The sequence below is a fragment of the Varanus komodoensis genome, unplaced genomic scaffold (genome assembly GCF_004798865.1).
Source record: "Varanus komodoensis strain SLA01 unplaced genomic scaffold, ASM479886v1 scaffold29_1, whole genome shotgun sequence".
In the NCBI taxonomy this organism is placed as follows: domain Eukaryota; kingdom Metazoa; phylum Chordata; class Lepidosauria; order Squamata; family Varanidae; genus Varanus; species Varanus komodoensis.
Window position 1 is genome coordinate 1,068,473 of NW_025335759.1, and position 14,337 is coordinate 1,082,809.

General features: G+C 53.4%; 1 protein-coding gene across 1 annotated transcript; it reads right to left on the reverse strand.

The window, feature by feature from the left end:
- Positions 1–5,139: 5,139 nt before the first annotated feature.
- HSPB6 (heat shock protein family B (small) member 6) lies at positions 5,140–11,284 on the reverse strand. Its single transcript, XM_044435018.1, has 3 exons — positions 11,034–11,284; positions 7,650–7,772; positions 5,140–5,730 (listed from the first exon to the last, which is right to left on the reverse strand). The coding sequence occupies exons 1-3, from the start codon at positions 11,226–11,228 to the stop codon at positions 5,533–5,535; spliced, it is 516 nt and encodes a 171-aa protein (XP_044290953.1). The 5' UTR covers positions 11,229–11,284; the 3' UTR covers positions 5,140–5,532.
- Positions 11,285–14,337: the final 3,053 nt, after the last annotated feature.

Genomic DNA, 14,337 nt, shown 5'->3' on the forward strand with positions numbered 1-14,337 from the left:
GGGGTGTGTGTGTCTCAAGCCATCCAGCCTAAAGGTTTCTCAGGCCTGGGGAGAATCCCTTTCCTTGCCACGTACCTGCACATCCCAAAGGCAGCCTCTGCAGGAGTCTGTGGGAATGGCGACCACCCGTTCTGGCCAAGCCATTGGCACGGCATGTTCAGCATTTCGGAGGCTGTCAAGGGATGCCTTTCAGGCCTTTGGCAAGATGGGTGGTGCCAGGACCTTTCCCATCTGGCCGATACAGTTCACTTTTGCTAGGCAAAGGGTGCAGCTGGCAGTCGCAGGTGCACGGGGTACCTGCCAAACTGCCCCAGGTCCCTGATCCTGGTGGCTCCATTGCCAGCGGTAGCCAGAGAGGTAGAGCAGGAGGCCAGGCGTGGGTGGAACTCCATTCGCACATGATGTTCACTGGGGCGCTTGGGCCAGCCGTGCTCTCCTGGCTGAACCGTTCTTGGGAGAAGGAAGCACCACATGCCACCTTCTTGGCAGGAAAGGGGAGATGCTATCCATGAATCCGTCCTGTAAATTAGCACCCGTCTCCCAGAGTTTGTCAGCTGCAGAGAGAATCCCAAGCCTGCTAGGAGCTGACAGGGGATGGAATGAGGATAGTATTTCAGTGCTGAGTATGGAAAAGGAGGCTCCCCTTCCCTAGCAGCCCATCTGGTTTTTCTGCAAATGCAGAAAAGGGGATTTGCTTCTCCGCCTGCCTGCTCACTCACCTGTGTAAAAATTCTGATCACCTATGGTGACTAAGAAAGGGCTTGAGTACAAGAAAAGTACTTTAGATCTGAGTGTGAGGGGGCGAGCTGAGGGAAGTGGGGAGGGGTGGGGTGAGGAGGTCACTTTCTGTCATCCTGACTGATCTGCCTAGCAGCATCCCCTTCTTCGGAGTCTTATTTTATAGGCGTGGGAAAACCAGTGACCTGCCAAGAAAAACCCCAACGCACCAACTGTGTGTCATGGCCTGGCTGTGCTTCACCACATTTCCTTCTCACCATCCTTGGCTTGCAACAAAAGCCAAACTGGCACCCAGCAGGGACGAGAGAAACCGGCGGGAAAGGGTTGCAGGAGTGTGGTGAATTATGACTCGGAGACGGATGCCTGTGCGCACTGGCTTCTAAATATATGGCCTTTTAAAAGGCAGAGGTGGAGGGAGCAAGGGGAGAGAGGCTATCGATTTTCCTGCCAGGGCTTTGGGATATAAGAAAGTCCCTCGCACTGAGTTGCCAGGCGCGTGATCTTTCTAGATCAGTATTCTTTGTTACAGGTGCAGTGAACATCTGGGGGGGGGGGGGCTACACTCCCCTCACCTCCCACCCCATCCCAGCCTTTGCCATGGTTAGCATCTGAATTTGCTTCCTGTTCACCAAGCTTAAAGCCAAGCACTCGCCCTTGTTCCCGTCACTGAACCTCAGACCCTCCACCTGAGCTGCAGCCCTTCTGCCCCAAGGAGGCTAAGGCACCCTCTGTTCAAGAGAGTCCTGCTTCCAGCACTGCCCTCTGCTGCCCTGCTTTACTGTCTCTGTAGGGGTGGCAAGCAGCCCATGAACCAGAGGACTTGGTCCTGCTCTGGGAGGAGCTGCTGCCTCATCCTGAAAGGGGACCAAGTTCTGAACTCTATGGTGGTGACATCAGTGGGGGTGGCCATGAGCGGTGATGTCATCTGTCCCACAGAGGTCCTGGGCAGGCAGTTTGCGCCCCCCTTTAGAGCTGAACCAAGGGCATACCTCTTGATGTATGGGATCTCCAACTCCCAGATGCTCTTGCCAGCATGATGAATGGTCAGGAATGCGAGAAGTTAGAAGCCTGAAGCACCTGGAAATGCCCTTTCTGCCCAGTCCCTGGGGAATGTGTGACCCACAGAGAAAGGTTGTGGAGGCTGAGCCAGCCCCACTCCTGGGTGCTGTTGGAGGGAGAAGAGCAGCTCCCGGTGCTTGCAACAGCCTTCCTGCTGTGCTCAGCGTCACCTTTCAGAGACCCCCGGAAGCCATTCAGAATGGAACCTGCGCTCTTTCCACCCTGCCCTGGTCTCCACTAGAAGGCAACAGAGAAGAACAGCAGGGCTGGCTGTCGGTATTGCAAGGGCCTGGTTTCCAGTTGAAGTTTGGGCTTCAGCTCCCATCAGCCTTGCCTAGCATGGTCATTGGTGGGAAATTATGGGAAACAGATCCGGCGCACCTGGAGCACACAGGTGGCCTGGCCTTGCTGTCCGCCTTTCCTCTATTCACCAAATGTGTATTGTGCCTTGCTCCCAAAAAGCTGGATAGCTTCCAGAGGCTACTCGGATTACCCTCTGGTGTTCAGCCAAGAACCAACAAGCTTTGTGACTAAGCAAATACCTCTGCTTGAGTTTCCCTGCATCCAGAGCCAAGACCTCTGCTATACATAAGTCATTGCCATTCCTGAGCAAGGCAGAGAGCTGTTTTCTAGGCTGCACCACCGCTCTCTCCCATGTCACAACTGTGATGGCATAGGATGGAGAAGGAAAACTGTAGCTAAGAGTATGTGCTGCTTAAAATGACCCCATGCAGCTGGTACATCAATCATAGCTGTGATTCAAAGCTGTCCTTTGGTTGCTCACTTGAGGACAGGCTGACAATCCAACCCTTCAAACATTTGCCTGCCATTGGTCCTCGTGAGTGGCAGCCAGGGAAGCTCCGGCTGGAAGCAGGGCCTTTTTTGTCGTAGGCCCCAGGAGTATTTTAGCTGCACGAATAAGGCAATGCCTTCCTCTGCCCATTTTTGTATTTTCAGCTGCTAGTTGGCAGATACTTTTAATACATGCAAGCTTTAGTAAGTTGCCCTGAGGATTTTAGAAAGATATCTTAACGTTGTGTGTAAAAATTGCAATCTGTAGTTCTGTAGCTTAGAAGCGTCCTTTTACAGGATACTTCTATGTATGTCTACTCATAAGAATGTTTCATTAAGGGAGTATAAAAACGTGCTGTTACCAGGAAAACCCACAGTACAGGCAAGCCTCCCTTTCTGTGTTTGGGTAGGGGACGCCAGTTGGCTTTTGGCTTGCTTTCTGCACTGAAGCTCCTTAAGTTTAAGGCAGGCAAGTACTGACACCTCGGAGAATGCTGCCTCTTAAATCTTCCTTGAAGCATTGTGTGTGTTACATGCGCCTTTGTGTTCAACTAGTTGCAGGGCTACCCTTGGCTCGCGTGAAGCCCTGTTTTCTTGATTCCATACTTTGCGGTTGCCGCCTGCGCTGACAGCGCTGGTTCTGCTGTTTCCTTTCTGAAGAGCAGCCCTGGATGAAAATCCCCTTCGGCTTGGCTAAACTCTAGGCTGTGCTACTGACTGCTACCTCCCTTCCCTGGTTACAGCCGTTACCAGCATCATCCTTCCCCAGCTTGGTGCCCTGCAGATGTGTTGGATTGCAACTCCCAGACTCCCCCAGCCCCCTCAAGGGCAGCAGCCTAGGAGAGGAGGAGGTTTGCTTCCAACAAATGGACTACACTTGTTCCACTTCAACCAACCCCAGCTTATTCTGAAGGGTCAGCAACCTGGTGTTGCTCTGCAGGGATGCTTTGGACGCAGCTCCTGTAATCATGCTGATGGGCGGTGCAGCCCCAGACATCCGGAGGGTACCGGGTTGTCTAACCTGATCCGCCTCCTCAAGGTAGGAAGCAGCAGTTGTTGCGGAATGAGCAGTGTGTGCTCCTGGGCAGATGCACAACAGCAACAGCTTAGAGGGTGCACCTGCGCATGTATAGGCAAGTTGCAACCATGAAGCCAAGAACTGGGAACTGGGGAGAAGCCCAGCATCAACCCTGCCGGCTAAATCTGTTCTGCAATTATCCTTTGAGGTTAAGATGCTTAAATGACAGCTGGTCTAGGAACTATAAACCCACCACAGATAGACGTATCAAGCGCCATGTCTTGTGAATCATGGGTGAATCATATCCAACTGTACAGAATTTATATGAGCCTGCCTGTGTCACGCAGAAGTGCGGCTGAGCATTGCAGAGCCAGTGTGGTGTTGTGATCTGGGTTTTTGTCACTGCTTAGCCATGGAGCCAACTGGGTGACTCTGGACTATCACAGACTCTCAGCCCAACCTACTTCGCAGGGTGGTGTTGTGAGAATAAAATGGATGGGGGGAATTTTGTAAGCTGCCTTGCATTCCTGGCAAGAGGACTATAAATGCAGTGTAATAGCAGCATATGCTCAAGTCCTACAGAAACTGTTTTTGTTGCAGTGCAAGATCAAACCAGTCAGTCTTAGAGGAGATCAACCCTGACTGCTCTTTAGAAGGCCAGATAGTGAAGATGAAACTCAAACACTTTGGCCACCTAATGAGAAGGAAGGACTCCCTGGAGAAGACCCTGATGCTGGGAATGATTGAAGGGAAAAGAAGAAGGGGATGGCAGAGGTTGAGGTGGCTGGATGGAGTCACTGGGGCAGTTGGTATGAGCTTAAGTGGACTCTGGGAGATGGTGGAAGGCAGGAAGGCCTGGAGGAATGTTGGCCATGGTCACAATGGGTCAGACGTGACTTTGCGGCTAACAACAAGGTTGTCAAGAAAAGCCCTTCACTGACCTAGTTTTTCTGTTACCAAAAGGCTGAATCCAGATGATCCATCGTACTGCACTGCATGATTCACCCAGAAGTATGACTGGACTTTTCAGTGAAACTGAGGAGCAGCTACTGTAATCCAACAAACCATCCATGGAAGAAATAGGAGCTTACCTGGCAGGCTCTGTGGCTTTTTCGCGTAGTGCAAACTCCGCCAGCCGACAACCTGTTAGCGGGATTGTAATTCTGCATGTGAAGTCCAAAAGTGGGGCTAAAGTTGCACATGGCCACAGGTGCTAGTGGATCCAGTAGTGGATCTAATCTGATCCAATGTGTAGGAAGGATTCCAATGGGAACGCATTATATCGGGCCTGCCATGGAGTGCCCCTTCCACTCTGCCAAAAACTGCCTTCTCTCTGGTATCTCACGTGTTTCTAGAACGTTTGCAATCTTGCCCATTCTCATTGAAAAGAACCCAAAATGCATCCCAAAGGCAAGTTGCCCACGAGCCCCCCGTCCTACATTGAGGTCCCCGATGAAAATTCATTCGCCAGCCAAATCCGTTACCTCCCCCACCCCATACACTCAAAGAAGCCTCACCAAATACACCACAAAGGCAGTTACTTCATGTTTATTAGCAAGTATCCATCAGATGACATTTGGTTTGTAAGCAAACACTTGGAAACTAGGTCAGTCGTGGTCATACAAAGCAAGCCAGTGGCACAGAGAAAGCCGGCGAAAGGGACACCTCCCAGCCAGAAGAAAAAGCCTGCCCTCCACTCCGGGAAAATCGCACCCAAGTGTGGGCCAACTGCCCCGAAAGGTCACCACCAAAGCCAACAGGGTCTCCGCTATCAGACACTGAGAAGCACATGTGGCGGAGAGAGAAAGGTCCCGGAAGGCTTATGAGTGAACTGTGCTTGCAGCTTCAGGTGAGGGGAGAGCAGGCCGGAGGCGCTGGCTTCTGGCGAGAACAGAGCGCGACGGCAGCCTCAGCCGCTTCCCTCATTACTTCCCTGCAACTGCAGGCTTATCCTGGCGGCTGATGGGGATGCTGCGCTCAGCTCCGGGAAGAGCCTTGCTTGTGGGGGCGGTGATGGAGAGCACCCCATCCGGCGACAGTGCCGAGGTGATTGCTGCTGGATCGACCCCTTTGGGGATCATGTACCGGCGGTGGAACTCGCGGGAGATGTAGCCATGCTCATCCTGTAGGAGTGGCGGGGAGGAGGGGGGAGAGAGAGAGAGAGAGAGAGAGAGAAACAGGTGAGCCACTCCTAAGTTCAGCAACTGGCTCTGGCCAGGAATTCAGGCACGAACGGCTTGCAGCTTCAAAACTCGATGGAACAGCTCTCCCAAAGACCATCTACCTGGACACCATGCTCAGCCTCTCCGGGCCTCCCCTGAGTGCCATCTCTAGGGGAGACTTGGCGGATGGCAGCAAAAAGGAGGGCCTTCTCTGTGGCAGCCCCACATCATGGAAAGATTTCCCCACCCAGGCCCAAGCGGCACCAATTCTGCTATGCTTTGGCGCTAGGTTAAGGCTGCCTTCTAGCACAGGGAGGTGGCAGTGGTCCTGTTTTAACATGCCAAGTTATGGGAACTGGTCTTGGTTGTTTAAGTCTTTTAAAATTGGGGGTTAAATCTCTAAGGAAGTGTTTTTACTGTTCTTTATATCACATGCTGTATTTCATGCATGAGTGTGCACTGCCCAGAGAATTTTGCCTACTGGGCCATATAGAAATAAAATAACCACACAGGAGTTGACAACCCGCAGTCCTCTGGATGTTTTGGCCAACAGTGGCCAGCATCCCCAGTGGTGAGAGCTGATGAGACCTGTGGCTCTGTAGTAGCACACTGCACTTCTCCGCCAGAGGAAACTTTCCACTTACTTGGGGATAAACCAGTGGCGGAGTGGTTCCCAAGCAAGTCGAGCAACAGCTGCTTCCAGAATGCTGCATTTCATCACCTGCTCGTCACATCAAAGGGCAGCTCCAGCTTTTCGCTCCCAGAGGGCGCAGCCAGCATGGCCAACAGTCAGGAAAGCTGGACGTGTCTTGAACATCTGGAGGACTACTTTCTGCCCGCCCTTGCCTTACAAAATATTTAATGCACCACATCAACATCCCAAAACTTGGAGGCCAGATGTGTTGCACTACAAAGCCCCAGACAGCATGGCCATGCTGGCTGCAGAGGATGGGAACTGTAGTCCAACACCATTAGAGGGACAGGCAAGTGGCAACCTTCCAAATGTTTGGCCTGTAACTCAACCCCAGCTGGTATAAGCAGTGGGGGGGGCCGTGGGCATTGTGCTCTCCCAAATGTTTGGCCCATGCGGCCCATCCTTGCAGTACTTTGAACCACACACCAGAGCCTGTTCCAGCCTCAAGCCTAGAAGCCCGGGGCTGAGGGCCTTTTTGGCTGGTGCTAGAAAGAAGTCTAGCTTAGTGTTGGTGAATCTACCTCTCCGAGAATCACACGATCAAATGAGTGGACACATACCTTCCAGGGATATAAATTAGTACCTTCCCCCAAGGTGGGAATCAGCTGCTCAGGGAGCTGTTGGGGCCTCAGCACCGAAGCCCAGCCCACCCAACCCTCCTCATGAAAAAAAGCAGCTGGGCCAGCCCTGGCTGGCCACTCGATAGGTGTGGGTTGGTGGGAACACGTTGTTTTCACACCTCTTTTTGCCCATTGCAAACTTTTGAAGGAAAATCAATAAATACAGCTAAAAACTAACACGCCATGCTCTTAACTGGCACATCACACTGGCTCTGTCCCAGTTGTTTTGAGGGAGTGAGTTATGCAAAGAGTAAGGCAGAAGTGAGCAGAACAGTGCTCTCCAGATGTGTTGGGTTTCCACTTCCCAGCATTTCTGAGCTACGTTGACAGGGTCTCATGGGAGCAGAAACCAAAACATCTGGTCATCACCTTCTGCCCACCCTGTGCCTTAAGAAGCCTTATCCTAGTGGGAGTCTTGGCATGTCAGCTGAAAATAATTAACTCCTAAATTCAATGCAAATTATTTCCAGGTTGAGTTAGGAACACTTTCAAGTCGCTGCGTTTGCTTCAATGTCATGCTGAATGCTTAGGACGGGTTACGGCACAGAATCCAGGAAGCCACCTACCGGACGCTCCTCGTGCCTGGCGTGCACCTCGATGTAGTCGCCCACCACTTTCACATTCAGCTCCTCCGGTGCAAAATGTTTCACATCCAGCAAGACAGAGAACTTGTCTTTGTCTAGCTTCATCTGCGAAGGGGGAGGGAAAGAAAAGGAGACCAGAAGTCAACCGTCTTGCTCCAGCCAACCTGAGCCTACAAAGCTTGCTTGTCCTTTGCAATTGCAAAGGTACATAAATTAGTATCTTCCCCCAGGGTGAGCCCAACCTCGCCTCACCTTGCTCTTAGCACAGGGTGGGCCCAGTATGACCGACCACCTCCTAGCCACCCTTGGCCATTCCAGCTCTGTGGAGCTGTCCTTCACGATCACAAGAACAAGACCTCTAAAGTAATTCTCAAGCGTCTTAAGGCTACCAAGACAGGCTCGAAGGCAACCTTGGGTTTCCAGGTGTTAGACTAGGATCCCCATCATCCACAGCCAGTGGTCATGTAGTGTTTTGAACACCCTGAACCCCTACAGCAGGGTTTCCCATCCTTGGGGTCTCCAGATGTTGTTGGACTGCAACCCCTAACACTCTGAATCTTGCATGGTTAGTGGCTGGAGATAATGGAAGTTGTAGTCTGTTAATATCTAGGGACACGGAGCAGGAAAGGCTGAAAAACCTGCCTGGGCATTGCATGGTAAGGAGACAGCCACATGGTGAAGCACCTGCTTTGCCCACGGCGGGGGCGGGGGGGGGCAGGATCTAGAATAGGCCTCTCTTGGGCCAAGAGATGCTACAACACTGCATTTCTCCAAGTTCTACCCAGTAACAACATCCTGCTGTCAATGCACCCCGTCATCTAAAAAGTATGCGCCTATAATCTCTCCCCACCTACATTTTATCCTAACAATGGCCTGGTAAGGTAGGCTAGCCAGATGAAATACAAGCCTCCAAGGCCCAGTGGAGATTTGAACCCAAGCCTCTCCCATCACAGCCTGACTCTAGCTATTTTGCCAGATTCTCCCGACACAGTGACCTCTGGATGTGCTGGATGGGAACTTCAAAGCACCCAGAGGCCTCCCACGTCAGGCAGACCATATTCTCCCCTGCCAAGAGGAATCTCTTCCCAGTGCAGACAGTGAGTCTGTGAGTCAGACTCTCAACATATCTAGCCCTGTATGGTCAACACTGACTGGCAGTGGCTCTCTGGGGTTTCAGGCAGGAATTTTTCCAGCCCTGCCAGGAGATGTCACAGACCAAACCCGGAAGCTTCTGCATGCAAAGCAACTGCTGCTCCCTGAGCTACAGGCCGTCTTCAAAAGCCACTGGAGAGCTGCGGGTGGAGACGTGGACGATCTGGGGCTCTTGGCCTGCTGTAAGGGCAGCTTCTTCTGCTTAGCCCCGGGAAAGCAGGTGCCACCTCAAGCAGGATTTCGAGGGGTGGGGCTTTAGCGCGCTGCATGACAGGGCAAGGGAAGCAAGGCGGGTCAGAGGCATTCAGATCCTGGATCAGCCCATGAAGCGGATTCAGGGCAGATGAAGGATGGACTTCACTCCCTCCCAGAAGATGTAGCGATGGTCACCAATTCCGATGGTTTTCAATGGGATTGGAGTCATTCACAGAGGAGCAGGCGATCCATGGCTACTGGTCCTGATGGCTTTGTGCTACCTACCTACAGCAGCTGCTGGGGAACATGGGTTAGAAGGTGCTGTTGCACTGAAGCCCTGCTTGTGGGTTTCCTGTGGGTCTCTGTGTGGACCCTGGTCTGATCCACCATGGCCCTTCTGATGCTCTCCTGTCCATGAACATGGACTAGGGCAGTTTTCAGCTGCCTGGTGCTGTCCACATGTGCTGAGACTACTACTCCCATCATCCCCATGCAGCATGGCCAGTCATGATGGTGGAGGAAAGTAGTTATAGTCCAACACATCGGGGGGGGGCTCCATGCTGGGAGGGAGGAGAAGACGGCCCGAACAAGCCAAGCCCCATCAGCATGAGTGGGAACTGTGTGAAAATTCGCAGAACTGTGCTGCAATTTAATGGACTTGAGGGTTTTCTTACCGTCAGACAAGGTCCCCAGCCATGCAATCACCCCAAACAATCTCATCCTGGACAACTTTGAAAGCTAAAGCAGCAGGTGCCATGGGGAGAAGCACACACATCAATACACATGTGCCCACAGGCCCCTGGCCGGACTCTCTGCTCAATGCGAGTTACAGCCGCTGCAGAGCAGTCCTCTAATCCCACCCCAGACCTCAAGGCCACCTGACCCTCTTCTTTGATAAACATCCCTTGCTGGTGCAGAAGCATGGTGTTTTCATTCCCACCTAGCGACTGGAAGCACGCTAAATTTAGAGCCAGCGCACTTCAACACAGCCGCCGTCTCCCTGCCAAGGGGCGTGACGAGGCAGATCAGAGAACAGCTCCAAGAGAGAAGGAGACTCAGAGTCGAGTGGCAGCGCAGCAAGACCAAGCCCCTCCTTGGGTAGGTCGCTGGACAAAGGGGGTTCGGCTCGCAGCCTTTCAAGCTACGCAAAAATGCCTCCTCATTTCCCAGATCTTGAATAAGATTGGGGGTATTACTCAAATGCCCTGATTTCTTAGCATTTGGGAAGGGGGCAGATCTTAGTGCAGGGGACGTGTTTCAGGTTTGCTGCTGCTGGTCTTGGTTTGATGGGATCAAAGTGGCAGGTGATGGGAAAGAAAATCGGTGGGCAAGAATCCAGCTCCAAACAAGGGAGCTTCCTCTGCACCCAGGATGGCATGAGTTGGTGGAAAGGAGGCAGCTGCAGGCAGAGATCCAACAGAGATCGTCTCTCTCCAGCGAGCGCTTGTGGGTTTAGGAGTCCCGAATGCCCGCCTGTCCTGCAAAACAAGGCAGCCCAGCTGGCTGGCATTGTCTCCCCAGAGGGCCAGTTCAGGCGGGCTGAAGAATGTTACCATAATAGGTAGCACAGCCTCCCACTCCCCTTGGCACCCGGTGGGGCTTCACTTGCCCACCTTCGCGATTGGCTCCCCCACTTTCTAGACTTTTCCAAAGGGACGCTGCCACTCCCGTTGGACAAAGAGGGTTTCTAGTCTTTGGCACTTTAGAGAAGTGTTACTGCCAAGATCTCCCACCTGCAATCCCCCAGGCGCTCGGTGCAGTGACTCTCGTCACAAGCTTTCCGCACATGCTCGCCACTGATGGACTGAGCCCCCTACAGTGTTGCAAGCAGCAGCACTCTGTGCATGCTCCAGACCTCCACATAATCCCAGCTGCGCAGGTCCCGACCCGCTCCAGTGACTCAGTGACAAGCGCTTTGTCCATGCTTAGAGGCTGCGCGGTGTCCACGCACATCCAAAGCGAAACACCCCTCCCCGCCAAAAAGCGGTCCTTCTGGCCCGGTCGTGCAAAGGCGCCTACCTCCGACAGCCCCGTGTCTGGCAGAGTCGGCATCTGCATGCTGGGCGTGCGCATGTAGTAGGGGCAGAGCGTGGCCGACATCAGGTCGGTCTCCAGCAGCCCCTCGCCGAACCGCTGGTCGAACAGGCGAGGCGGGAAGAGCGACGGGAAGCCCATGGGCCGGCGGAACCAGGGGTGGTGGATCGCGATGTCCATGGCGAAGGCGAAGCGGAGCAGCCGAAAGCACCGAGCCGAGACCGCCCGGCGGCAGCCCTTTTTATAGGCGGCGCGGGGCCGCCCCCTGGAACTCGCTAGAAGAGCGGCGAGCCGTCGGGACGGGCGGCGGGGGGGGGGGGGGGGGCGGGGGGGGGGGGGGCCCGGGGGGGGGGGGGGGCTTCCGCTCGCCTGTCTGCATCCCCGCGGCGCGCTCGCTCCGCGAAGTTTCTCTGGCTCTGCGCGGCGGCAAAGGCCGCCTGGCTTCCCTTCTCAGACGCGCGGGGCTGGACGAGAAGAACCTCGGAGTTGCCCTCGCGGGCGTTTTTTCATGATTGTTATTATGTTGGCTTCTTCGCCCGAGATCTGGCCGATCTCCTGCCGCCGCATTCCAGCAGCCTACGCCTAGTCAACTAAGTTGATTACTTGCGGGAACAAAATACCGACCTAATGCGGCGCATGTGGTTGGGGCAGTGGGGAGAAAACGCTCAGGATGACTTCTGCCTCGCGCTGGCCCGTCCATGATGCCCGAGGTGTGCGTGTGGGTGGCACAACCCATCTCTCAGTCACCCGCCCCTTAACCTCCCAGTTTCTTGCCTCCTCTTGCATCGTCTCGTAGATTTGCAGAGGCGAAGGGTCCTGGGTGCTCCCGGGCACGGCCGCCTGCTCGGCTCAGCGCACGTGCGGTCGTGAGATTCGGCTAGGACGAGTCTCGCCGCGCACCCGGCACACGCACCGCACCCCTTGAGAGAAAGGAAAGCGGGACCATCCACTCCCCTTTTCTACCGTGTGCTTTGAAAATCACCCGGGTACGAAGTCTGCAACCCACATTCACTGCTCAGAGGATATAAACCTTTGAAAAACAAGTTAACAAAAGCAACCGCAACTTCTCCATGCGCGCGCGCGCGCGTACACACGCACGCACGCATTTAAAAAGTAAGGAGATTCCCTCCCACCATTTCTTTTATTGGCATATCTGATGTAATTACATATAAGGATTAAACAGCAGTGCACTCCACCATCACCCCCCCCCCCAAATAATCCCCACTTATTTCATTCAGGAGATGAGCAGTGCCATCTACCTCGTTTTAAAGGGCGAAATATAAAGAGGAAAGATGGGGATGAGACCAGCTACAAAGGAGGGACTTGTGGCAGCCTGTTACCCTGAGAGCTGGGGAAGGGAGTGGCATTCATGTTTATATTTTTTTAATTTAATGTTATAATGATTTTTTAACTTATTGTTGTAAGCCACCCCGAGGCTTCGGCGAATGGGGCGGCATAAAAATGTTTTAATAAATAAATAAATTCAAATTTTCCTCCTCTTAAAAATGTGAGCCCCAGTGCCTCCGTTTTCCCTAAAGAAAGGGGAAAGATGGATTAATAGGGTCAACCCAGTTTGCCAGTTTCCTCAGTGGATGACTAGGGAATTCCAGTTGTTACTCCAACACATTTGGAAGCTACCAGATTGGGGATCTAGGGGGAAGCTTGCTGTGCTGGAACCCTGCCAGAGAGCTCTAATCTTGCCAAGAAATCAGACCCTCTGCCAACATCTCTGTGAAGTCTGAATTCAGAGGCCAAAGTTGGACCGAAAGGGTAGCAGTGACTCCCGAAGGAAACTTCCCGCAAGAGCCACTGGCTCCCTGCTCCTGTCTGAGTCACTCCTTGCTCACCATATAATTCTCACCTGGCTGCCTTTGGGCACCATCACTGGGAGTAAAACTGGGTTTGCGCTAGTGCAAAAAGGGCCCCTTTTTGGAAATCCTATCCAGCATGTACCAGTGAGTGCCTCACACACCTTACATGGGGACAGGTACCGCCTAGGGCTTGGCGTCTTGGTCACACGCAGTCCTGTTGCCCCATACCAGCAATTATTAGTATTAATTATATTCCAAGATGCTCAGGGTCGTGCACATGACTCCCCTCCCCCATTTAATCCTCATTCTGCCCCTGTGAGCTTGGTTAGCCTGAGAGCTGGTGGTCTGAGGTGACCCAGTGAACTTCCTACAACTGCGTGGGAATTCGAGAACCTCTTCTTTTGAGAGGGGATGTCAAGTCCCCCAAGACCTATGAAATCCTTGCTCAGCAGCCACGGGCTGCTACATTCTCCCACCCTCGGCTTCACCCTGTCTACTAAGCGTGAGCTGCTTTACTAGCTGGTTGCTACAAGATGGCTGAAACAGTGTCTGTTGTTCAGATAAACTTTTGAAAACTCAGAACCTCCCTGGATTAGCCTTTCCTGCCTTTGCAATGCCCAGATGTAGATGGGTGGCAGCCCCAACACCTCCAGGGTGGCCTAGGTAATGCCTGGGGATGATGGAATTGTTGTCCAGCACCACCCAAGGACTCAAGAGTGGGGAAGGCTGCACTAGGCTGCCAAAGATAGAAATTGTTCCTGTCTGATCTATATGCTGAACCCAGCCATGAAATCCCCGTTTGCCTCCGCAGGTCCTGCGAACTTGCTGGCCATGTTCTTGCCAGAGGCAGGACCCTGGCATGCTGGACCAGTCACGGAGGAGCCGGAACCTGGAGCAAGGGCCCCACGCCTTGCATAGCGAGCCGCTTTCGCAGCCTCTCTGCACTCCTGTGCCTTAGAGGTGGCACCATAAATCCAGGATGGCGGGACGGTACGGACCCGACTAGCCCTTGGTCCATCCAGCAGTCAAAGCAGACTGGCCCCCAGGCTTTCAGGGCAGATTCCCCTCCTACCTGAGGTCCCTGTGTGCCAAGCCTCCAGGCCGCACCCCTCAGTTACGCCCCCCCCCCCAAAGGACAGAGGAGCCCACCCCTCGAGGAGGCAGACTGCTGCTTCATCTGGCTCAGCCTCGTTGAGGCTGACTGGCAGTGCTTAGCCAGGGTCTCAGGCAGGGTCTTTCTTAGCCCTGTTTGGAAATTCCAGGGACTGAACCTGGGAATGGGCATGTGCAAAGTCGTGCTCTACCTTCCGCGTATGGATCCATTATATTCCCCGCCTTTTTGCCTTCAAGCAACCCAAGGTTGCTTTCTGCTACTGCTACTTCTTACACTGCATTTATTTCCCACACCTGTTTCTCTTGTGCAGAACCCAAGGCAGTTTACATAGTTCCGTTTTGTCCTCCCAACAACAACCCTGTGA

Excerpts from the sequence above, each read along its gene's own strand:
- HSPB6 (XM_044435018.1), bottom strand. The coding sequence starts at position 11,228 with ATGGACATCGCGATCCACCACCCCTGGTTCCGCCGGCCCATGGGCTTC. Across the intron at positions 7,773-11,033 it reads CAGACACGGGGCTGTCGGAG|ATGAAGCTAGACAAAGACAA; the intron begins GTAGGCGCCTTT and ends CCCCCTTCGCAG. Across the intron at positions 5,731-7,649 it reads CCAGGCACGAGGAGCGTCCG|GATGAGCATGGCTACATCTC; the intron begins GTAGGTGGCTTC and ends CCACTCCTACAG.